General features: G+C 37.9%; 1 protein-coding gene across 5 annotated transcripts in view; it reads left to right on the top strand.

Moving 5' to 3' along the window:
* LOC117288167 (thrombospondin type-1 domain-containing protein 7A-like) overlaps positions 1-24905 on the top strand; it is a 116788-nt gene that overhangs the window by 22155 nt on the left and 69728 nt on the right. For 3 of the 5 annotated variants that reach the window (XM_033768891.1, XM_033768894.1, XM_033768895.1), the window contains exons 1-2: positions 4059-4736; positions 14242-14455. In XM_033768891.1, the coding sequence (XP_033624782.1) occupies positions 14332-14455 (124 nt within the window). In that variant the 5' untranslated portion in view covers positions 4059-4736; positions 14242-14331. Of the gene's footprint in view, positions 1-4058; positions 4737-14241; positions 14456-24905 lie in introns of those variants that run through there. The other 2 variants (XM_033768892.1, XM_033768893.1) reach the window with 1 other exon arrangement.

Raw genomic sequence — 24905 nt, forward strand, 5'->3', positions numbered from 1 at the left:
AATAAAACGAAATAACCTGAACGTATAAATACTTCCTGTTGTTGAGCGAATGCAGGGAGAAAAAAAACTCTCCAAGGCTATTTTTGTGCGTTCTTTCTTTTTCCCTCTTTTCAGTTGGGTCTTTCACAGAGTAATTGGCTTTTTCACAGTGATGTCCCATATAAAGTGAGTGAGGTTGCTCATTCCTGAAATCAATTAATGGTGGATTTCACGCATCCTCAATTCAAGAAATCTGTCTTCTGGTGAGCGTTCTACAGTTCGACCTCGCTGTTAAATGTGAATTTAGACAAGATTATATGACTGGATGTCTGTGAGGCTTGGCTCATAGGCTAAAAGAACACTTCATCTTATTCCATTCAATCCTTCCGTAAAGCTTCTCACAGAGCAAGCCAAAGCGTTTTTGAAATGACAAAGCGTTTTTGAAATTTGTAATTTCTGAGGCATTGCATGGTGAGGAATCAATGTATATTTGGTTTGCGGTAACACGATCTACTTTGTTGCGTAGATTATGTTTTTTTGAGAACTTGTCTTGCTATTTATCCTACTGCCGTGGAGTAGAATTTTGGAATTCAGGAGACTTCTTATTTTTAAAGTCAATAAACTATAATAGAGGTGCATTCCGTGATGTGTTTTATTCATCCACTCTTCCAATGTAGTGTGACGGATAACAAAACCTGTTTTATTTTGCTCAAGTAATTTGTCATTTTGATGTATGCATTGCTTGCTTGTTAGTGTTATGTGGTCAGAAAGAGTGAAAAGTACTGTTTACTGATCAGCTAAAGTAATCATTTCGTGGTTGTTAAAGTAATTTATGTTGATTTATGATGTCAAGTTAGAATTTTTCACCACTTTGCTTCAGAATTATACAAAAGTCAAGTGCCAGTCATCAATGCTTTATTTTTCTCTACATACAATAATTTTATTTATTTATTCTAAATTAAACGTAAAAACATAACCTTTCGGCCACAAGGCATTATTTCCACTGCCTCATCCGACCTGATCTGACATTTTGTAATCAAGCTGACTTTCTGGAGAAGTCCTTCTTTAATTGAAACCCGACTAACTCCCATGAGCTTCGTGACTTGTTTTTTGTGACTGTCACAGTTGTGTGGTCTGCTGTGTACTTTTTCTTTATTTGACAGATAAAAACATTTGTGCTGTCCCTCAAGGCTGTGTTTTTGATCGAAAAAATGGAGGGAAAGGGGTTAACTGAGCTTGTGTTTTCTAATCAATAGATCTTCGACCCACATCATTAAAAGGAGCATGAGTAGATCAAAGATAACATTGACCAAAGCTCCAAGCTTTGCCGAGCCTTTTCGCTAAAAGCGTTGCACGCATCTATCCCTCCCAGTTTTTAAAGGGTGCATTCCTCACAATTTTGCCCTAGTTTCGAGAAAGACGGGGTTTAAATTTATAAATGAACTACAAAATCCTGTTTATGAAAAGGGTGAGAATTCAGTGCTGTTGCCTAGCCTTTCGCTAAATGGGTTGGAAGCATCTACCCCACCCTTTTTTAAAGGCTGCGTTCCTCACAATTTGCCCTACTTTCTAGAAAGATGAGGTTTAAACTTATACATGAACATCACAATGCCGTTTTCAAAAGGTTTACTAGAATTCAGTGTAATTATTTTTGTAAATTGCGTGGCAAAATTTTAAATAATTTAATGAGTTGCAATTTTTATTAAAGAAAACAAAATTAAATTAATTTTTTTTAATTTAAACAAAATGAAACCATTTAAGGGTGATTTCATACCATGACTGTCTTCACACCAAGTAGAACTTCAGACTTAAAATATTTAAATGAGATTTGTGTCCTCCCAGTCATTTGTCATCTTCTATTAAAGTTTCATGCAGCTGGCGCAAACCTCCAGTGTCTATTTTTTGGTGCTTATAGATATAAATTGCTTCAGAAATCATAAGTATTTGTGATTTGGTTTTCTTAAAATTGCTTTTCCCCTTTCACTGAAAGTACTTTCACTAAGAAATACCTTTCTGGAAGATCGTTACTGGGATGAACTTTAAAGAAATTATCTCCCCTTGATATTTAACGAGTAGGCCCCCCTACTTTGTATTAATTTTTACTGATTATTCCTGATGATTTAGAGCAGTGTGTAGATATGTATCTCAGTATGTTACACAGTTTGTGATTGTCGGATTGACAGCTGGGTGTATGCCACACATTGTGCTACAAGATCAAATGTCACCCAGTACTTGATAACGATACCTTTGTTCTAATTGGTCAAGATTAACCCTGTACTATAAGCCCTCTGTTGGACCTCTCTATGAATCATGTTTTTCCTTGTACCCCAACCTCTGTTTTCTCAGAAGCACCTTGGACTTTTAGCCCCCCCCCCCCCCCACTCACACATTACTTACAAATTTTGTTTGTAAAAACCACCAGGATACCAGTCAGAAATGGTGCGTGTGATGTGGTATTTTGGGTCGGTAACCATATTCTGGTAAGCAAGATTTTACTTTGCTTAGCTACTTTTTTTGCTTATAGCCTCTTTCTGTTCTTAACACAGCTCTATGATGATGACCCAAGTCCTAGCCATCACATTCTTGTTTGTATGATCACCTGCAAACAGTAAACTAAGGTCAAATTTTATAGAGCTGCATATAAGCACAAAAAAACAGCTTAGCCTTAAGTAAATATGCTTACTAGTCAGGAAAAGGGTTACCAGCCAAAATACCATGTCACAAGTACAAACTATGACTGGTGTGTTGCTTATTTCTGCTTAGCAGATATTGATTCTGCTTAAGCAGCTCTATGGAATTAGGCCGAAGTCACAACACTTCATCGAGCAGTGAATGGTATAATACCCACTGTAATACGTCCCCATGAGATGAGGCACATTGCACAATGGTACAACTTACAAGAGAACTCATTAACACTAGCTAGCCATTCATAGGCAGGGACATCACATACATTAAGAGATCAGATTGCCCATTGGCAACGCTGTGGTGATCATTGGTCATACACACCTCCAACCCTGGTCACTATATAAACTTGAAATCCACTCTCGGCCCTACAGTAATATATCTGTGTGTCCCCAGAATGACACCCACAATGCCGTCATCATCCATGAATGCAAGAAAATACTTCAAGAATAATTGTACACATTTAGAAGACAAAGTGAGGATTCTATAGTCATCAGTTGTTAAGACACAGCTTTCTTTTTGTGTTTCCGTTTGTCTCTTCTCCACTCGTTAATAAAGCATTCAGGAAAGCTAGGGTCAAGACGTCAGGCCACAAACTATTATCCATGAATGCAAGAAATACTTCCATAATAAATGTGCCCCTTAAAAGACCAAGTGAGAATTCCATTCATTTGACATGTCTTCTTTGTGTGTTTCCGTTTGTCTCTTATCCACTCGTTAATAAAGCCATTTAGAAAGATTCTGCTAGGGTTGAAACATCCAGCCATGAACCATTTTAAAACAACACAATTTATTTCATACTGACTCAGGATAATGATTCATTTTGATGATTACAGGTAACAAATTGACCAATAAATTGGATAAAAGAAACTTCGTAACAGAGCTAATAAAAATGGAGCCAGCATGATAGTAGGACAAAAAGTGAAGCAGAAAACAAACTGCTTTTGTGTGTTTACAACATACATGTGTGGGTCCTTTTGGTTGATAAGCAGTTTGCAACAGCTACTCTATTTTCTCATTAATAAAGATCTGATAGAATTACAATGTTTGTGTAAACCAGGTATACATTGCAGACGTGTGCATAAATTTTGAAAGTGTGAATTACTTATTGAAAAGAAAATGTGAAGATAAAAAGAAAAGAAAAAAACAAAAACGAGATTGAGATTGACGATGACTGAGACGACTATTGTTTTATTTATAACCTGGTTTAAGGTAGAATCCGTTTCCTCCCCTCCCTTGGATACACTGCATCAAGAAAAACCTCATCCCCACACAGTGGTGTGAATTACATTGTCAGTGATTTTTACTTTGTTAGAGCAGTGCTAGTAGTACGTACGTGGCTGATGATTGCATGCATTATGCTGTGTGTGTGTGGCTGGCTGGCATGTGTGCATTGACTGTTGGCCAATCAGTACGGCCAGTCCCCAACAGTGATCACACTCATTCTTTCTAGCTCTCTCTCTCTCTCGATCCACATTTTTGTTGTGGGGGTAAAAAAAAAAGCTCTGTTTTGCTCCTGACTATTGTAACTTTGTGACATTTTCAACTGCTGGACTACATTTTCTCCTCTCTTTTCTCTCGGTCTTAATGTTCACAGGAGAAATCTTTCATGACTGAGTGAGCCCATTCCGGAATGCAGTCCATTCGCCGATCTTGTATTCATCTCTCTGTGTGCCATCAGCTGCCTTCCTTCTATCACGCCTGCTTCATTAATATTTCCTGTCGCTTTTGAAGCAACGCCGGCGCTTCTACATCGTTGGTTCTAACAACATGGACTGCATTTTGTATGTGACATACAAATGAAGTTGGCCACCGTGGAGGACAAGGAGGGTTCTTGGAGTTTGTTCTAGTGGGAAAAAAAAAAATACAAGAAAGGAGTAAACTGTGGTCGATTTTGCAGAACTTGGAATTTTCTTCTGTGGATTTTTATGGTGTGACTTGGGACTTTAGTTTGAGTCTCCATCTGGTGACCAAAGCGGGACGTTTTTAACTTGTGGTTGGAACGTTGGATAAATTGATCAGATAAAGTTACGGATTCATAGCTTGTTGGACTTGACTGTGGATTTGGAGTATAGGTAAGTATCTTTTATTTCACTCACTCTGTATACTTAAATCAATATTATAATAAGCCTTAGGCTTAAAAAAAAAATGTTATGTTGGCGTAACGGCCCCCCCCCAAAAAAAGTAGGTAGGTAGGGATTTTTTTTTGTGTCTCCCCCCCCCCCCCCCCCCCCCCCCCCCTCTTCCCAGCAACGAAAATGACATGTCTTCTAATTGTTTAAGCCGGTAGTATACACTATAACAAAAGAAAACAAGGCTACACACAACAAATAGTATATTATTTTAAACTTTTGATGATATTTATTTTATTTTTATGTCTTTAATAGATTTTAATCATAAAAAATAAAAATACCCATGGTCGGTCGAATTTTTAGGGTAGGTCGGGTTATGCCAACATAATTTTTTTTTAAAGCCTTACTGTGTGTTCTATATATGTGTACTTTCAAGTTGGAATCATGTGTGTGGTGGTGTCTGCCGTACACAATTTGTATATCCACCTTGCTGTGTAGGTTATGTTCTTTTAAGATCTTGTCTTGCAATTTTATTGTACTGTCGCAGAATATATTTTGTTAGAGTTCAGAGACTACATTGTGCTTCCAAAGCCAATCGTTTGAAAATTAAATGAGTCTTATTCCTTCTATAATCTTATACTCTATAGAGGCACATTCATCCACTCTTGCAATGAAATGACGGAAAACAATTTTGTTTTGCTCAAGTAATCTGTCATTTTGATGTACATATTTTGTTTGTTCACTTCCTCTGTAGTCTTACTATATGTGTGTACTTTCCAGTTGGCATCATGTGTGTGATGTCTACTATACATTACCCTCGTTAATTATTATTCAACCTAGATTGTGTTATCTTTCTTTGCTGTCAGTCTAAGAGATCAAGATGAGTGTTGTCAAGGAATTGATGCATGAGAAATGGCATCTTACCAAATTTAGTTATTTCCCAACTGCCAGAAAAGCTTCATTGATTTTCTGCATCAACTGTGATGGTCTGTTGCACTGTGTGGTCTGCAGTGTTCTGTGGTGCTCTGTACTGTTCTGTAGTGTTTGATTCAATGTTCTGCTGTGGTGGTGCATGAGAAATGGCATCTCACCAAATTTAGATCTTTTCCAACTGCTAGTCTGGGATTCTATACTGCACTGTGTGGCCTGCAGTGTTCTGCAGTGTTCTGTACTGTTCTGTAGAGCTCTGTAAAAAGTTTTGATTCAATGTTCTGCTGTAGTGATGCATGAGAAATGGCACCTCACCAAATTTAGATTTTTTTCCGACTGCCAGAAAAGATTCATTGTTTTTCCACATCAACTGATCTTCACTCCTACACAGTTTGGTCTGTACACTGTTCTGCATTGTTCTGTACAGCTCTGCAGAGAATTTTGTAATTAATGTTCTGCTGTGTTCTGCCGTTCTGTGCGCTTATTTGTGCTGTTTGGTTTGGCCCCCTAAATTATCTCTGAATTTTTCTTGTGATCAGGTTGTACTAGTCTGCTCTGTTTCATTCTGTCTGCTCTTTGAAACACGGTCGGCCATTTTGAAAATTGTACTCCATAAAATGGCCGACCATGTTAGTTTGCGATGTAAAAGGAAAACCGTGCAATTTCGAGGAATACTTGTGTGGATCATTATATTCTACTTTTAACATATTTTTCTAACCATTTTCATTTCATAACAAACTTTTTCAAACGCTTTTCAAAGACCAACTCGTCCGATCCAAGGCAACATGTTCCTTTAATGAATAGAGTTCATTTCTGCAGAGCGCTTGTATGCATTGAAGTCCACTTGTGTTTTACATGCTCTACAAAAGAAAGGTTAACCAGAGTCCCCTGTGTTTAATGCTTGGTATGGTTCTGTTCTTGTGCTCTACTTTGCTGATTATCAGTGTCACAGGGTCCTTCATGATTTGTTGTGTATCCGATGAGCATGTTTTCTAAGCTCTACCTTAAGCGAGTATTACAGAATAACCTTGCTTAGCAGAAGTAGATATCCTGCCAACAATCTACTTTGTTGCGACTGGTGTTCTCTCCATTTCTCGCTAAGCAAGTGCATTTGTTAAACAGTGTTTTCTGCTCAGCATCTTTGTTAGGACCCTAATTTTTTAGACTTCTTTCAAGTTTACACACATGGCTGATTTTATTCTCTCTCACAGTTTTGCTTCATGCTTTGCTAGTTTTTTTCTAAACACATCGTCAATATAGAAATTCTCAGAAATGCTTTCTATGCTTTAGGCTTTGATAGCTATTTTCTTTACACTTCTTCTTTGTAACAATTCTCTGTCTCCTCTGTTATGTGCAGAATTTATTGTACTGCTCTTCAGCAATTCTGTGGCTGTTCTGTGCAGTTCACTCCACTATGTTTGTTCTTAAATCAAATTATTTTGCCGAGTGCTTTTCTGTATTCAGACTGAGTTTTCTACTCCATATGGCACATTGAACCTTACTCTCTTGTTTTTTCGCTCCTTTGATCTGGGGGTTTGTTTTTCAATCGTAAAGGTCATGGAGTCAATTGTGAAACAAAATATGATGTCCTTTTGTTTAAAAATATACATTGAAAAGAATTACGTACAATGTTTGCAGAACAGTTGACAGAAGCCAAGCTGTAGGGTTATTATGTTTCATACTAGCTGAGATTGATTCAAACAATTTATTGTGTGGGTTTTGTATGACCTATTGAATTTCATCGGTTTCTTAAAGCACATTGTAGGCATGTTATGGATTTTATGACTGTTAAAGGATTTGGGTACTTTTTCAAAATGTCCATAGACTTACATTAAACTTACAGGGTTTGAAGATATTGATAGTGGAACGCTTCCCTTCAAATCTTACTTAATACTGAGGTGCTGTAGTTTTTGAGGAACGAGTAAAACAGTGTCATGAAAATCCGTTTGTAAATGATTAAAATAATTTTCGTCTCATGAGACGAACATTTTTTTCATGACATTGCTTTACTCATCTTCCAAAAACTACAGCACTTCAGCACATAGTATTTTCAGGGCAGCTTTCTACTATCATTACCTTCAAACTGTGTAAGTTTAGTGTAAATCTGTGGACATTGTGTATTTTGTCCTGCAAAAGTTACATAGACCCTTTAAATGTTACCAATACGTACTTGCAGATACTGTTGTATTCAAGTAGTTATGACCTTGTTCAATTTGAATTGAGACGTTGTGGTTTTAACTAATAGAAGAGTATCATTTCAGAAAAATAGTTCATGCGGTTGAAATGTTATTTTGGAAGACAGTCATGGTCAAGGTTGGATAATAGGGGATCACAATAGATCTGTTGACTCATGGTCTTTACGACTCTATGACTTATTATTACAACCTAACATTGTACGCTATTACTGTACGTAGTCGCTCCATAGGTCTACATGTATTATTTTTTATGAATGGGCGAAGCACTCACATAATTAGTCCTGGAAATCCAAACCTCTCTGGAAGGATAATTAGGGCCAGGGTAATTACGGTATATTATTTCAATTCCGTGGTTGACTTGTTTGGCTCATCAACTTTCATGTTGTATATATTCCCATGCTATGATTCACTCAACGGACACTCCAACACTAGTCCAACACCCAATTGGCATATTCATGAGCAGCAAAGCGATCCCATTGGTCCATCCCCTGCGGCGATTTCTAAATAAAGCGACCTTACATCACACATTTTTTTCGGAAGATGTTTTACACAGGTGTCCCAGGCAAGGTCGTTGACATTGGGCCTCATAGGTCTCCCTAGTTAAAGTATCACATCGTAAATCACTTGAGATCATTAGTCATCTTCTTGTCGTCCTCTCATCATCACCTTGGTGCTAAGGAGCAGCCATCCCCATCTTCCCTCTCACCCAGGTCTCGCACGGCCACTTGGAGAAACAGAATTAAGAAACAGAATTAAGAAGCAAAAAATGAGAAGGAAGTCGCTATTATTACATCCAACCAGGTGCTTGTGGGTAAGCTGGCTAGAGTATTTGTAATTCAGATATAATCCGATTGGGAAGTTTCATGGTGAAAATTACTGAGCTTAAAGGGAAGAGGTGCTCCTAGTAAAAAAAATAAAGGATGGCAAGTTCTACTATACAGGTCCATAATTTGAGTGAAATATAATTAGTTTCAAAACACATTGAACACTTATTCTGCTTAGCATGTTGTATTTTTTTTAAGAACAGGGTGAAATGCTAAGGTAGATCTTTTTTAACAATAAAATGTACTGTAACTTTTTAGAACACCCAAGAAGTATAAGAACAGGTTTGGTTTGCACCCACAGTCTCTTAAAAAAGATACCTTAGCGTTCGGCTGAAAGCAGCTTGTTTCAAAATGCCCGGCTGCAAACAGCTGTAAGACTTGACCTACTTCCACTCGACCAAAAACCAGATCAAAGAAAAGGTCTCGTCCCCAATTGACATTTTATAATGTTTTCCCATGTTAACCTTATCTACTCTAGAATCTAAACTCTCTTTCTTACTGAAAGACAACAACAGTATTTGCCATTTTGGGGCATATTGTGATGGTTTATGAGCAGGGCCCAATTTCATAGAGCTGCTTAAGCACAACATTATGCTTAAGCAAAAAAAATCATGCTTAGTAAAATCAGATTACCGGCCAGGACTCCGCTCAATTGTTATGCTAAAGTAAACAACAGCTAACTACCAGTCACAGGGAATGTATATGTCATGAAATTGTGGCCAGTAACTTGTGTAAAATAAGCAAGCCATTTTCGTGCTTAAGCAAATTTTTTGCTTAAGCAGCTCTATGAAATTTGCCCCAGACTGTAAAGGGTGTTGTACTTCAGGTTCACAAAACTGTTCCCATAAGATATTATGAGCAGAATCTCACAAATGTTTAACGTACAGTTCATATGAAAGAGAGAGAGAGCAGCAGGCCTTTGAGAAATTAAAAAATATCTCTATACAAAATTGGGATTGCATCGTTAACCAGTGTTTTCCTACATGACAAGGCCAGACAACCACTTCAAGGTGAGGGCTACACTTGACTTATTTGGGCTGTCAACCAAAATCAACTGTCACCAGGGGCACGCTGCGACCTACTCCTGGGGCTGAAACAGGCATTGGTTCCATCCACCTGGAGCCTTGCTGGTACAGCAGAATGCAATACCTTCCCAACTTTTGACAAAGCAATTATGGTCGAGTGCCTTGCCCAATGGCACAAGTTTCATGACCATGATTTGAACCCACACTCGGCTGCCCACAACACCACACCTAAGAAAGATGGTGCCAAAATATTAAAGATTTAAAGCCTTTCTTTTAGCCCATTCCCTTCGAGTTTTATAAATGAGTAAAGGGGTTTCACTCTAAATTTTCCTCTTTCATTGAACTTGAGTGGTTTGCATACTTATTAGGATAGTCTGCATGACCATTCCTTCCTCCATGGTCTGACATGGATAAATAGTTGCTAAGAATACTGACGGCAGCTTACCAGCTATAGCCTTTAATAAAACCCACCAACAGAGGGCAGCATATAAAGTGGATGTCTCCTGTGAGCAATTTAATCTCATAGCAAAAAATCAATATAAAGGATCATGATTTCAGATCTGTAATGCATGATGTAACCAAATTTGTACTCTCTTAACCTTCATGAAAATCCATTCAATAGTATTTTCTCTTTCCGTACATAAACCGAGCCTTAATGTATAAAGTCTTTTGCAATATTATGCACTTTTAATGTGACTTTTGTTGTAAACTGTAAAATGAAAGTTAAAGTGATGACAACCAAAATATTACACAAGATAACAATGTGTTGTGTCGAAAAAATTCTGTATGTTAACAAATACTTACTATATGCCTTAATTTGGTGTTATAATAAAAGCTCTAATTCTTACATGGGCTAATTATCAAAAGGAGCTTGTGCCGAAACGCCCATAGCAGTTGCATTCGTCTGCAAGATCTGACCTGTTATCATTATGAAGAGGTCAAATCAAAGGACCTATCTAGATGTGAAATTTTCCAATGTAGTATGTTTGAAAACTTTTCTTATAGTATCCAAATTTCCAAACACAAAACTAAATTTTCTGTTTCGTGTTATTTCTGTAGAATTTTGTATTGAAAAAAAAAAAAAAAAAAAAAAAAAAAAAAAAAAAAAACCACGTAGATTTGATAAGAAATACAAAAGATTAGCAATGTTTGGGCGTTTTGTGATGATTCTATAGAAATTAATGATCTCAAAACAAAATCATCAGTTTTGAGTTTGACAGGAAAGTGCCTGTGGTGGCATTTGACGTGTTTCAATCAAGGGGGTACTTTTATCTCCAACTCACAAATAAGAACCAAAGGATTTTATTCAAATGGAGTAAAACTCATTTCCAACCAGACAAACAAACACTTGTCTTCTACCACCCAGCATTTGAAGCCGCCACATAGACATTAGATTCGTCTTTCATTTGATTGACTTTCCCCATCCTTAAAGCCCCGCCGATCTAAATTAATGCCTTAGATACAACTCTCCAGTCATCTCCCTGATGTCTTAAGAAAATGAAGAGATGAACTTGTTTGTTTCACTGACAGCTTCGATGCATTAGCCTACATTTCCTCTTTTCTGCTCGGGTCTGTCTCTCTCTCTCTCAACCCCCGTCAGTTAATTTCCATACCGTGTAACCATAGCTGGTCTTGATTCAACTAAGCAGATTGTGACAATTGTAATTGGCTACTGTGTGTACAGTATGCACACGCACCGGCTGAAATTGTATATGTATCGCACGCATTGGCGGGTTGAGGAGAGACCGTCATGAGTTTGACATGGCCCATGTTTATTTAGTAATCATCCTTCAGTTTGGTTCCATTAAGAAGAAAGGATGGTGGATGCCATACGCCTGGACAAACTTAGAGAATCCACTCCACTTTTTACTCAATTCTTGGAAGATTTGTTTTTATCTGGCTGTGGTATGTTTTGTTTTTGTTACTTAGAGTTGATGAGCAGGGTTTTTTTCTTCTGTATCTTCTTCAAATGGACTGGGTATATTTGTAATAAAAAGAAATTTAAGGTGAAATTAACTGGTGTTTTTTTTGTTTAAGCAAAATACTAAACTTATTCTCCACTTTCCAGCCATTTTCTACAAAATTTCCTGAGATTTGTATTCACTTACTTTTTGTACTTGTAAAACTGGCAGGACAATTACACGTCAATAAAAAAAACTACATTCCCCAGAATAAAACTGTGACTGAGAAAATAAAAATACTTTTACACAAATTGACTTAGCTGTATACAATACCAAGCTGGTTAGCAGCAGCTCTATGAAATTTGGCCCCAGGCATGATACTCTTCATACATGTCTGATTTCTGAATTCTTTTTGCCCTACATACCATGTGGGTCAGCCCTTGTAGCCATTCAATTTGTCCTACATTTTTCCAAGGGCTAAATACCATGTCTGAACAAGTGAGCATCCAAAAGGAATAGACAAATCAGGTTCCTTGAAAGTTAACAAATCTTAAAACTTGTCTTTAAGTTATGCCCCAGGGCATCGCGGCATACGGTCTTCACAAGAAAATTTTCTTCATGAAAAAAAAAAAAAAAAAAAAAAAAAAATGGCAAATCATCAATGTGGCAAAGAAGTCAAGATCACAGCACTGAGGTTTTGGAACTCCCTACCTGAAACTGTGATACTCAAAATCACTTTGGATATTCAAGAACAGTTTAAAATCTACACAAGAAACATTTTGTAAACTCTAATTTTCTACTTCAATGTGTTGCCACTTTTTTTACGGGTGCTTTAAAAATAACCATTATATACCTATTTTTCACTGATAGAAAATGCTAAAAAAAGTATTGATTTAATTTTCTTATCATTATTAAAAGCAACTTTTCCAGGCAGTAATCAATACACATCAAACCCCGGAGACCCTGCTATATTTTCACAGCGTAATAATTCAACAACAAAAATAACAATGTACTGAATATCCCAAGGTGGGTACTGCTCTCAAAGTGCATCTCCCCAGATCCGTTCAGTTAATTTTTGCTTTCCCCCGTAGCACCAGGCAAAATGAATTCCCTGTATGAGATGTTGAAACCTCGCGGGAATATATATCTCCACTCAATTCTATCTTAAGAAAAGTAATTTCTCTTTCTGGCACCTGCTGTTTCATCCAATGCTGTGACGCCAATTTTTTTTTTTTTTAATCCATGAATTCTTTACCCTCTTGTGTAACTGATTGTCGGAAGAGATCTATCTGGTAACACTCTCGTAATTTATTGTCGGAAATCATCAGCAATTGCACTAAACAGTATCAGTATTTGTGACAATGTGATGCGATTCAGCAAATCGAGGCGTTTGCCAACCTAGGTCATTTTTCTTTCTTTTTTACACATTTGAAAAGAGCCTGATCTATGCTTCAATGGTTGATAATATCACCTTTGGTTTAAAAATTTGTCAAAGTAGAAATACCAAGAAATGTGAGATAATAAAACTGAGAAAAAGGGTTAAAAGACGAGTTGTTAATTGAAATTTTACTGCAACATTTTATTTCAATGCTAACTTTAATAATTTTGCTGTTATTTATCAGAGAGTAAGTTGCAATGTAAAAGAAAATAATTATATTTGGGGTTTGAATTTACTTAAAGATATTTCCAATAAACGACTCAGTTAGCTTGATAGCATCACATATTTGTTGTAGGTTGGGAAGGATTCCTGTATTTTTCTTTGCAAACAATTTTTTGGCAACTGTCTTGTCTTTTTTGATTACCTGAGTGGGTGTGAAAAAGACCTAAATGTTGAGAGGATTTTCTCGGCGCCACAAGTAATACCTGGAGGAGAAACTCACCCTCATCTCTGGTCAATTTTCATTACCAGACAAATCTGTGTTACAAGTTGTATTTGTAGTCTCAAAATGGATAGGAGTCATCCAGGAGCCAATGTGATCTCCAAATCCCGCCGAGAAGAATTCCTTAATCTCTAATATTAAAGAATTGGCCATAAGTTTGTTAAACTGTAAATTTGGCAGACAGGGTGAGCTAAGAGACACAATTTTATGCTTAGTTTTTCTATCCTGCCTTCAGGCTGGACGTTTTTGACCCCTTCACGAAGGCTAACGTCAGCCACTATTGGATGGGAGATGTCATACCCCTACACAACTCCAACCTGTACCATCAAAATATAAAAATAGTTAATGGCCTGATGTTTCGACTCTTGCAGAGTCTTTTTCGAAGGCTAAGAGTAAAAGAAAGATTTTGGGTCGAAACTTCAGGCCATTTATTTTTCTCATTTTTACCATAGGTCATTTTGGTTGGTGAGCAGTTTAACAGCTATATCTATTTCCTCATCAATATGTAAAGGACACAAATTAAGTTGATTAAATTCCCAAAATATGTGTTTACTTCGATATATCTTGATTTTCTTTAACCTGATGTAAGAATAATAACGTGCTCCGATAACACATGCTACCCAAGCAACACCCTAAGTAGCTTGATGAAATGTGACCTGAAAGGGTGTCAGATAAATCCCTCTGGCTTTATCTTAAGAATCTCAATCAGTCCCTTGGGATTTTTTTTCTTCTCTCTCTTTTCTATCGTGGCAGGTTATGTGGGACTGAGGAAGGAAGATAATAAGAAGCAGAAAAAGATACTATTCCGTGGTGGTGTCGACGACGACGAAGACGGGCATAGTCATGGAGCTTCTTTGGACTTTCATTGTTCCGGTGTTCTTGGAGTTTTTCTTCACGCCGGTCTCTGGGGGAATCGGAGGGATGTTTGGGGACTCGTCAATTTCATTTAGCTACTCATGGAGCACAGGTACGTGGGCCAATCATGGAGTTGGGTTTTAAAGAGAAACTACAGTAAGAGTAGTCCAGGCATGACATTGTTCCTTTTCAAGTCGGATTTCTGATTTATTTGCCCTTCGGAAAAATCATACAAATTGTGATTAAATAGCCTAAAAAAAAAGTTTCTTTAAAGGCGTCACCTTGTGTAAACATTTAGGTTAGCCCCTGTACTTGATAAAAATATCCCCCTTTTTTTTTTACAAGGACCAAATATCATGTCTGGTGAAGTCTTGAAAATGTAAGATCTTTCTTAACCTAAATGGATCATAACGCATGAAGCTGGTTGCCAGGATGAAAAGCTTAGCATATTAGGATATTTGTTTTATTTGTATTAATGGTGCACAGCTACCTGTCTTTGCTCAACTAGAAAAAGTGGTAATATTTTTTCCTCTGGGTTAAAGGCAGTGGACACTATTACAATTACTCTAAATAATTATTAGCATAAAACCTTACTCGATAACGAGTAATGGGGAGAAACGGCTCCCTCTAAAGTGACGTAGTTTTCGAGAAAGAAGTAATTTTCCACGAATTTGATTTTGAGACTTCATATTCGAATTTGAGGTCTCGAAAGCACACAACTTCGTGTGACAAGGGTGTTTTTTCTTTCATTATTATCTTGCAACTTCGATGACCGATTGAGTTCAAATTTTCACAGGTTTGTTATTTTATGCATATGTTGAGATACAGCCAGTGAGAAGACTGGTCTTTGACAGTTACCAATAGTGTCCAGTGTCTTAAAAGGCAGTGGACACTACTGGTAATTACTCAAAATAATTATTAGCACGAAGCCTTACTTGGTAACGAGTAATGGGGAGAGGTTGGTAGTATAAAACATTGCGAGAAACGGCTCCCTCTGAAGTGGAGTAGTTTTCGAGAAAGAAGTAATTTTCCATGAATTTGATTTCGAGACCTCAAGTTTAGAACTTGAGGTCTCGAAATCAACCATCTAAACGCACACAACTTCGTGTGAAAAGGGTGTTTTTTCTTTCAATATTATCTTGCAACTTCGATGACCGATTGAGCTCAATTTTTCACAGGTTTGTTATTTCATGCATATGTTGAGATACACCAAGTGAGAAGACTGGTCTTTGACAATTACCAAAAGTGTCCACTGTCTTTAAGAGACAAACTATTTGGTTGGTTTTCAATACAAGTAAGAGACCCTTTGCCCTTTCTCTGAGACACGCCAATTTCACACGAAGCAAACTTTAAAACGCTCAGAAATCTATCTGATTATCTGTTAATGGCCCATATTCACTTATAAGAAGAAAAAAAAGGCGAATATGACCTTTTAAAAAGCAGTCAATACAGAAACATAACACGGAACACTCCGTGCTTAATGTTTACTTCTGTATGTCACGGTGCGCTCGTGTAATGCTCTCATACATTCAGAGACATGGTCAGATGTTCATGTACCCATGGATATCTGTATGACAAATGTACGTAATCTCATTGGCTGATCAGGAAGACATGCGATGTCATATATTGATAGACCAATGAGAGTGTGTTAAATGGCCCTCCAGATTAAACGGCCGTGTGGGCATCCATACATAGTCCAACTTCAAGACAAGCGAGTGGTACTTACATGAAGCCTTAGTATTCTTCAGTCAAAGGTTGTCTCCACATTTGTGTCGTGTAGTGCCCCCCCCCCCACCCCCTCCCCCTTGCAATCCACACTTGTTAGTTTCTTGGGAGGAAAAAGTTCGCTCTTTGCGAAATCAATGAAACGGCAGACAGTCTGTCTGCAATTTACATTTAACAGGAACTCAATGCTTATATGAAGATTGTGCTGTGCTGTATCATGTGTAACCTGTGTCAATGCAACTGCAAAGTTTTTGGAAGTTGCATGAGACAAAAACACAAGATCTGTGCAAGAAGTGTGACTTCCTATTTAACAAAGTCATATAAAGCCTTACCTCATTGGATTTATTTCATTTGGATAAAAAGCTAAAGCCAGTAGTTTTACTGATTCTTAACCAGTCATACTTGTATTCAAACATTTACATGGAGTAAAACAAAATAAAAAAAGTCATCAAGTAAACTGACATGTAATGCATCAGCAAAGGTTCTGAATAAACTTAACTATTCCTCATGGAAAATTCATGAGTAAGCGAGTAAGTCGTGCCCTGCTCCTTTCCAGTTGCCCAAGGCTCATTGTACCATGCAGTACAGAGTCGTTTTAAAAGAAGGTTAGCTAGGGACCGTACACTGAACGCTCTATTGCCCAACCCTCCCCTATTCGTGTCAAATGATTGGTCGCACAATGTTGCTAATGACCAGTGTTGTAGACATGGTGGGCGGTGCTGGGTAGGCCTGCCTAGAACTAAACATTTTCACTCAGTTTTGTTTAGCTAAATACACTGTGTGCCGCCACGCACAGATTTCCTCCAGATTGCACTTCAGCAATGATTGCCACATATCTATAAACATGAATATTTTTGTTGATCCGCTCACCCTTGGTGGGTTGAGAGCCCACCACTAAAATTGGTCTAGCTACAACACTGCTAATGGCCCTATTTAAATTTCTGAATACAGACATGTTCACAAGTTGATCATGGTAGACATCACCCTATGGAGCTATCATAATAAACTGATGACTGAAGTGAAAATACCTAAACAAAAACTTGAAGTATGGTTTTTCAAATAATTTTGGATTGAAGAACATTTACTACTACCAGAGTGGGAATTGGACCTTTAGCCTCCAGAATACTGTGCCGGAGCTCTATAACAAAAACTATCTGGAAAGCCCCCCAAACGTTGGCTGACTCCCAATTTTGTCAATATGGCCGTGTCCGAAACGACGACTTCGACTACAGCTACGTCTAGATCAGCGGGTCTACCAGTGTTGAAGAATAGGCAGACGCGCGCGATCTAGCCAGAGCTGTAGCCGAAGTCGCCGTTTCGGACACGGCCTATCTTTGTTCTGTGTGCTTGTCAGAAGTCAGAAGACATTCAACCTGTACAACTGTGATTACATCCAGGGACCCCACCCACGTTTAAGATACATCCTGGCAAGTGGCAAGAGAGGGATCACCTTAAGGGGATGCGACTTTTGTTTCCAGTATCAAGTAATAGAACACAAGGGATATTGACAGCCAGTTTCTCTTGTGATTTTTTTGTAGAGCATACAAAACAGAACAACATCGAGCTTATAACAGATGTTAAATTTGCATCGGGACAAAGAATATTGACTATGGTTTAAACGTAATACACCGATGTGTGTTAGCACCGTATACTCAGTTCTTTCCCAGTTCAGTGCTGAAAACAAATCACAGGCATATTACTCAGCCGGGATTCGAACCAACGACCTTTGCAATTCTAGAGCAGTGTCATACCAACTAGACCACCAAGATTGCCCGGTAGCTAGAGGCAGTTTGAATCTTACGTTTTAGCAGGGGGTTGTGCAGCAATGAGCCTGCTACATGTATGTGTATTTATGATAGAAAAAAAATATGTATATTCAGCCTAGTAAGGAAATGGTCATAAAGACTCGGGATGCATTTGGCCCAAAGCTAGGAGATTACACTGAATGTGGCTGTTCCCAAAACTAAAACTCACATATAAAAACACAAATATTCTCAAAAGATATATCCAACCACAAATTTTATCGTAAAAGGATGTTAAGTAAGACAGATGACCCTGCCTGGATTTGGAGTCCAGTCTTCAGGAGCATAAGTCAAGTGCTCTTCTTTATCCCCCTGGCTTCCACTAATGAATTACTCCCCATTTGTGTGGATAATGTTGGCGCTGCTCATGTTTCAGATCAAAGTATGCCATGACGGAGATTTCAGTGAAGGCTTCAGTTTTTTTTTGTTATTCGTGTTTTTTTTTTGTTTTTTTTTTTTTTGGGGGGGGGGGATTTTTGATTTAATAGTCATACAGAACAGGGTCTAGCATCGTGGGATTTAGCTACGCTTAATCCTTTGATCCGCACGGACCTTGATTGCTACTCGGCCCTCGTCTCACGGTCTTGTACTTGACTGATCCAACTATTGATCTCCTTGAGAGATGATTTGGAGTTGGATTTCACCAAAAAACTGCTACTCACGTTGATTTAATAAGATATGGAAAGTAGTGCTGAGTGAATGGACATTATACATACATCAGCCAAAATGTAATTGGCTAGGCCATGGTGAAGTTGTAAGCAACTGAGGCTATGGCTGACTGTAGCCATAGCTATAGCCATTAATACAGACACAACCCTGAGTAACCTTCCCTCTTATATGACTGCACTTTTACCATAGGAATAGGTCTTGGAGAATGTTGTGCGTAGTTGGAAGCTTATGCATATCTAGGCCCAATTTCATGGCTCTGACCGTAAGAATCGGCGCTTATGGAAGCAGGGAATTCTGCGCTTAGGCAAACAAATTTCACAGAGTTTTTGCTTGTGCCTGTGTACCTCTTTGACCAGCGATCTGAGTATTGAGCTTCTATTTTTAGCATTAGTGCAGAGTGCTGCTGAGGTCAGCATACACTGGGTTAAATTTCTATGTTTTACACATATAACCGATTTATTCCCCAAAATTATACTGTTGAGTTATATGTGGAAAACTATTAAACACATACCCAGCAAAATTTCCTGATAAACAGAAAAAAAAATTGTTTACCCATTATTTACTCTTTATCATTTCGTAGTGCTCCAAGGTCAAAGTGTCATTTGTGTAATACACTTTTAGAGCAAAGTTTGAAACATGACTGTATCATCATCTTCAGAAATAAAAACAAAAGGGTGTGTACATTCCAAAGATGAAGTTTTTTGTTCAGTCAAAAGATCAAATTCAATGCGGTTTCTATTGAATACCATCAAAATTCAGGAATAAACAGCAGTGGTCTCTGCTATAATGACATACCATTATTTGAAATGTGACTTTATTGAAAATGTTTGGATTTTGACAAATATTGTTTTTGAAGGTATCAAACACAGTGGCATTTGACACCATTTATAATGTGAGGTTCGAGACTTGTCATTCTTGTCCCATTTTCATAGAAAATAAGTAGATCAGAAAAACCTTGAATTTGACCTTGGAGCCCCTCTTCAATTGGTGGAAACGTGTACTGAAGCAGCATCTGAGTTGAATGTATTTGGATTGGAGTATCCACCAAGCAAAGCTCCTAGATTAAGGGATAAACTTAGAGAGGTTTCCGTTGTTGAGTTAATGCAGGCGCGTAGCATCACTGCTCACTCATTACAACTTTAGCGCATGATTTATCCATTTAGTGCTTCAAATTCCTGGTGCATAAGGGATCAAGTTGGCTAGTTGTTTTCTTTCCCTGTCTTTCAAATCTGTGGACCCTGGTTTGAATCCCACCTCAGTCCCTACCTGATTGCGTGGTTTCCTCTAAAACTGTACATTTATTCTTGTTTCATATTCACCCGTATTGGTACTATTTGTGCGGTTGGATAAGTTGTCAAATAAATTCAACAGGGGGGTAGGGGAGCACAGGGTATACCTTGGCACACCTTACTTCTATGTAGGTTTTCTATGAGGGTTACCCAGATTTGCCCAGCTATGCCTCATTGGAGTCTTGTGTGTGTCACAATTCATCAAAAATTACAATAAGGTCAAGCCAGGATAACAACATACATTAATAATTCTCTCTAAGTCATTAAAAGATCGCTAGGGAGTCATTTTCACACTGTCAAAATTTGACTATTTATATAAGAAGTCACTTTCCAATCTGGCTATATCTAATAGTAGTTGAATCATGTCTTAATTATGAAGGAGAATATCCTCTTTAACGTGGTGGTGTAGGGAGGGAAGGGGGATTGCTTCAAGACCCCTCAAGCACTCCAACCATCCACTCAGAAACACATATGAGTTAATTATTTAATTGATATGATTAAAAACATTGCTGGATACTAATGCAACTTACTGACCAGCTAATGGGTACCCGAGGTCTCAATCAGCAAACGGAGCGACGGAAAAGGAGATATCTAAAGAGAACATGTCCCAGATCTGACAGAAAGTAAGAAGAAGAAAAAAATCTCCAACCGGGATGTACGGCTGAGATGGATGCTTAGCCGTGCTGGAGCTCTCTAACCTGCCAGGCATGTTCGTAATATTACTCAATTTACTGCTTAGGTTTCTTGCATCCTTAGGGATTATTGGAGCATGAAACGCGTGTTTGGAGTATTGATGCGGTGAGGAGAGTTGGGGGGTCCAGGGGCCCCTAGATCCAAGCTCGAACCCCCAGTATTTTAATAAGCCGCTTCGGATCAGTGATTGGTGGGCATTAGTGTAACCGCTTCCATAATGATGCCACCCGCCCCTGGGTAAAATGTTCTGTGGGGTTCGTACAGGCACGATTCACTCATCAGAAGAACAAGTGTTGCAAGAATTAGCCAAAAAGTAGGGGGGGGGTAAGTCTGCAGAGCGACTGAATCGATTACGCTTAAATCTGATGATTTTTTATTTATTTTTTTCGCCGCATACACAGATATTAGCAGAGTTACAACTGATGAGGAACACTTTTGTGGTGTTGTATACTTTTTCAAAACCCCAAGGGGAGAAAAAAAAGCACATGGGTTTGGAGAAAGATTAACTGGATTGCATACAAGCTACCATGCATATCTATTTCTCATCATGTCACGCCGGCGCCACGGTATTTTTACAGAGGGGGTATATGGGGGAAGAGAAATCCCCCATGAGCATGGGGACACGGACATGCCCATGCATTCTCAAACATTGCATTTCTTAACAGCTTTTGGCTGTAAAGTAAAAAGAAAAGAGAAGAAAATGCATGCATTTTTCATCAGGTGGGAGCCAAATATAGCCCCGGCCACATTTTCCAATTTATTTTGAACAAAAATTTAATGTAGGAGGTGATTTGTGGTTTTTTCTTGTCCCTGTTTTCTTGAATTTTTGAATTGTTTACTGTCAGCTTAACAATTGGATTGTTAGCGGTCATCTGGGTATTTTGGTTAGCGTGGAAGTTTCCAGACATTATGTCTTCAAATATTTTTCACAAATCTGATGAGTTTATTTCTGGCTGGGAAGAAATGAAGTAATTTCCTTGTACTTTCTCCTCAAAGAATATTCTAATTGGTAGTTCTACATGTATGCAAACAAATGCAATAAAATTACATTAATTACACAAATTTGATGAGTTTACATCCAGCAAAAAGTAATTTCCTTTGTATTTATGCTCAATGCATATTCATATTAGTTTATTTATGTTCTTTGAATGCAAATGCAATAATGTGACATCAACAGCATCCTTCTTGATCTAACTACATAAATTGGCTCTTAAAATGAAGTAATATGCACTTTTGTTGAATTTACTTCTCATAGAACTTTACCTGTAAAGACCATATTGAATAACCCCTTTTTTGCTTTGGAAGTCGCCATCTTGTTAGGCAAACCGTATGCGCGTCTAAACGCGTACATCATTGAAGCATGCAGGACGCAGCATTCCCGGTTTGATTTCTACGGCACATTCACGCACACACGCACGCACACGCGTACAGACGCCATGTTGTAAGGCAGCTATATTTGAATTTTTACATCATATTCAATAGGGTCTATTGTTGTGGTTTGAGTGGGTTTTTACCCCTACAGAGAAGGTGGTTGGGAGTTAAAAACCTTCAAAATGAGAAGAATCACAAGCTTGGTGTAAGGTTGATACAAATATTATGTTTTGGGTTATTTTTTGTTTAATGCAAGTTTATCCAAAAGCAAAACTAAAGGCCATTCTTGGTAAGCATCTACAAGAAGAAAATGTTTAAGATGAGAATAACTCAGGGGAGCTGAACCGAAGGAAATGATTGTAGATTGTAGGAATTTTAATAACAAGGAATTGTTTATAGCAAAGACAAATCCTAATGGGCTCTACCTTTTCGCAGATTTTTCTTTCTGTAAACAAATATGTAAATTATGCTTGGTTAAAATTATCAATCACTCTTCAATTAGGAATTGAATGAAATAACGGTATTCAATTTGTGAAAGGCACCTGTCCCCAGAGAACAACAAGTTTAAACTTTCAGAACGATAAAAACTTGGTTTCTGTCTCTCCTATCGAGATTTATCTATGCGAGGCACACCTATTTAAACGGGAATTCTCAAACTTTGGTAAAGGTTAACCCTTTTTGTAAATCAATGAATCGGGCAGACAGGCCTGGATGCAATCTACAATTAACAGGAACAATGTGGGGATGTCAGGTTGTATTGCATCATGCACGCATTGATGTGTTCGTGATCAAATTAAATGTTCCCCCCAATCAAGAAGATGGGAGTCAGGCTTTCGGACCCAGCTCAGACTAGTCCTTGTTTGTCTTTCTTGCACACTCTCTCTCTCTATGACTTCAACCATACACGTACACGGATTTAAAGGGGCATTGCCTTCAAATTTCATTAAAACAATTCTGTTTGGAGTTGTGCCTTATCCTTTATTGGGGAGTTGTTCATGTCAAAAACAACACCTACAGTGTGATGTGATTATCAATGTGTCCTTTGAAAGTTGCATTTCCACAGATTTCTGGGGGGGGTGGGGGCCTCTTTCTTGAGTTGTATTAACAACCATCATAAATGAATACAAAATATGCATGTATTTTTAGTTTCTTGGTACCAGCGTTAAAAAAACAAGACTTTATCCACAAATTTTTTTTCTCCAGTTTCTTTGGTAGTATTACTTTGCTTTTCACCTTTTGAAAATACTTCTGCAATTTGCAGCATTAAATTCAACCCCTTTTCAAAATCCTCCATATTTTGATTTTTTCTTTTTTTTTTTTTTCTTTTTTTTTTGGGGGGGGGTGGGGGTGGGGGGGGGGGTCGTGTCAGTGGCCTGAATTTTCAACACAAGCAGCTAAACCCTGTTTGCATATGTATTTCAGGTAATTTTGGTTGGCAAACAGAAGTTTGCAACAACATAATTTGTGTTTCCCTGATTTTGTTATTTTATAAGGAACAACAGCCCTATGTAAACATCCTGGTTATTTATATTATTTATTTTTTACGTAAAATTGTCAGATTTTGATGAGTAGGGGACCTCCTTTGAGAAAAACATGGAAAGTCATTTTGATCATTCATTTGAAAGTAAATATCAATGTAAAGCGATTCTTGAGTAGAACAAAAATGAGATTCAGGGTAAAAGGGTTTAGTACTTCGGCAAATAAGTCGCCAGGAATTACATGACGGCAAATTTCAATTTTCAGTTACTTTAGGATTGAACCAGGCTTATTGGGAGAATTTTAGAAAGTTCATTGACAACAAGTTGAGATCAGAAATGTCTACTTTGAGTCAAAATATTGTCTCTTTTTCATGATTTAGTGTCCAGTAATATGATATAAAACCAGTAGGGGAGATGGCCTTAGCTTTTGATCCAGGCCGAATGATCTTCGTCATAGGCATAAAAAAGCAAAAAATAAAACATCCATTTATATCAAAAAGAGGAGCAAAGAATTATTTCAAGGCATCCAGAAAAAAATACTTGCTGCTTTTTAAAAAGACACAACAACAATGCGGCTATGCAAAGAGTGATGATGCTGCAGAACTGGGCAAACTGAGAAAAGGGCATTGACAACGTTGCCACGTATATGTAAATGACTAGTCACCGTGAGGGGACCAGTCTGTCGCCCTAGTGTGAAAAGTGATTTCACTATTGATCAGGTTAAAAAAAACAGTGTCATAGAGTTATATACATCCCCGGTGTCAGGTAACCTCGTTGGTAACACGCTGTATAGAGGTCTTTCACCACCTACTACAGGGCCGAATGCTAAGCATAACAAAATTGGGCTTACCGGAATAAGGTTACCAGCCAAAACTGCTATGTCACATGTACAAACTGTGACTGGTATCTTGCTCATTTCTGCTAAGCATAAAATTTATAAGTACAATTTTCTGCTTAAGCAGCTTTATGAAACTGGGCCCTCAGTGGTCAGTATGGACAAACTTTCGGACTTAATGTCTGAGAGGAGCAGAAACACACGTACTCTTTAATTAGTTTTAAATCAATATAGGTAAGATTTCAGTCTCTGAAAGGGTGAAGGGTCGGAATCTCATTGGAAATTGTCGTGATTGTATGTCGAAGATCAATTCATTCGTTCAAAGTACCAAGTTGTCATTTTTGTCCTTGGTATAAAACCCAGTGATTTTGCTTCAAATGACAAACTCTAGAATTTAAGGTGTGGCCGAAGTTAACTAGAACCTTTTGCCTTCAGTCCCGGTATGTTTTTTAAAAAAAAGGACTGCATAGCGCCAGAATTATTGTCAAAACTTGTTTTTGTTACCTAATGGCGTGGCAAGTCTTCAAACATGTTTGGGACTACTTTGGTCACATTTGTACATTGCTTTAGCACATGAAGGAAACAAATTTGTGCACTTTAATAGGTCCCAATTCTAGAATACTCATGAGACTTAAACAGTTTATGTCTAGAAGCTTAAAATTATTACTATAATGTTTAGAGAACTTGTCCATTACTGTTA

This window comes from Asterias rubens, chromosome 3 (assembly GCF_902459465.1).
Source record: "Asterias rubens chromosome 3, eAstRub1.3, whole genome shotgun sequence".
Lineage (NCBI taxonomy): Eukaryota > Metazoa > Echinodermata > Asteroidea > Forcipulatida > Asteriidae > Asterias > Asterias rubens.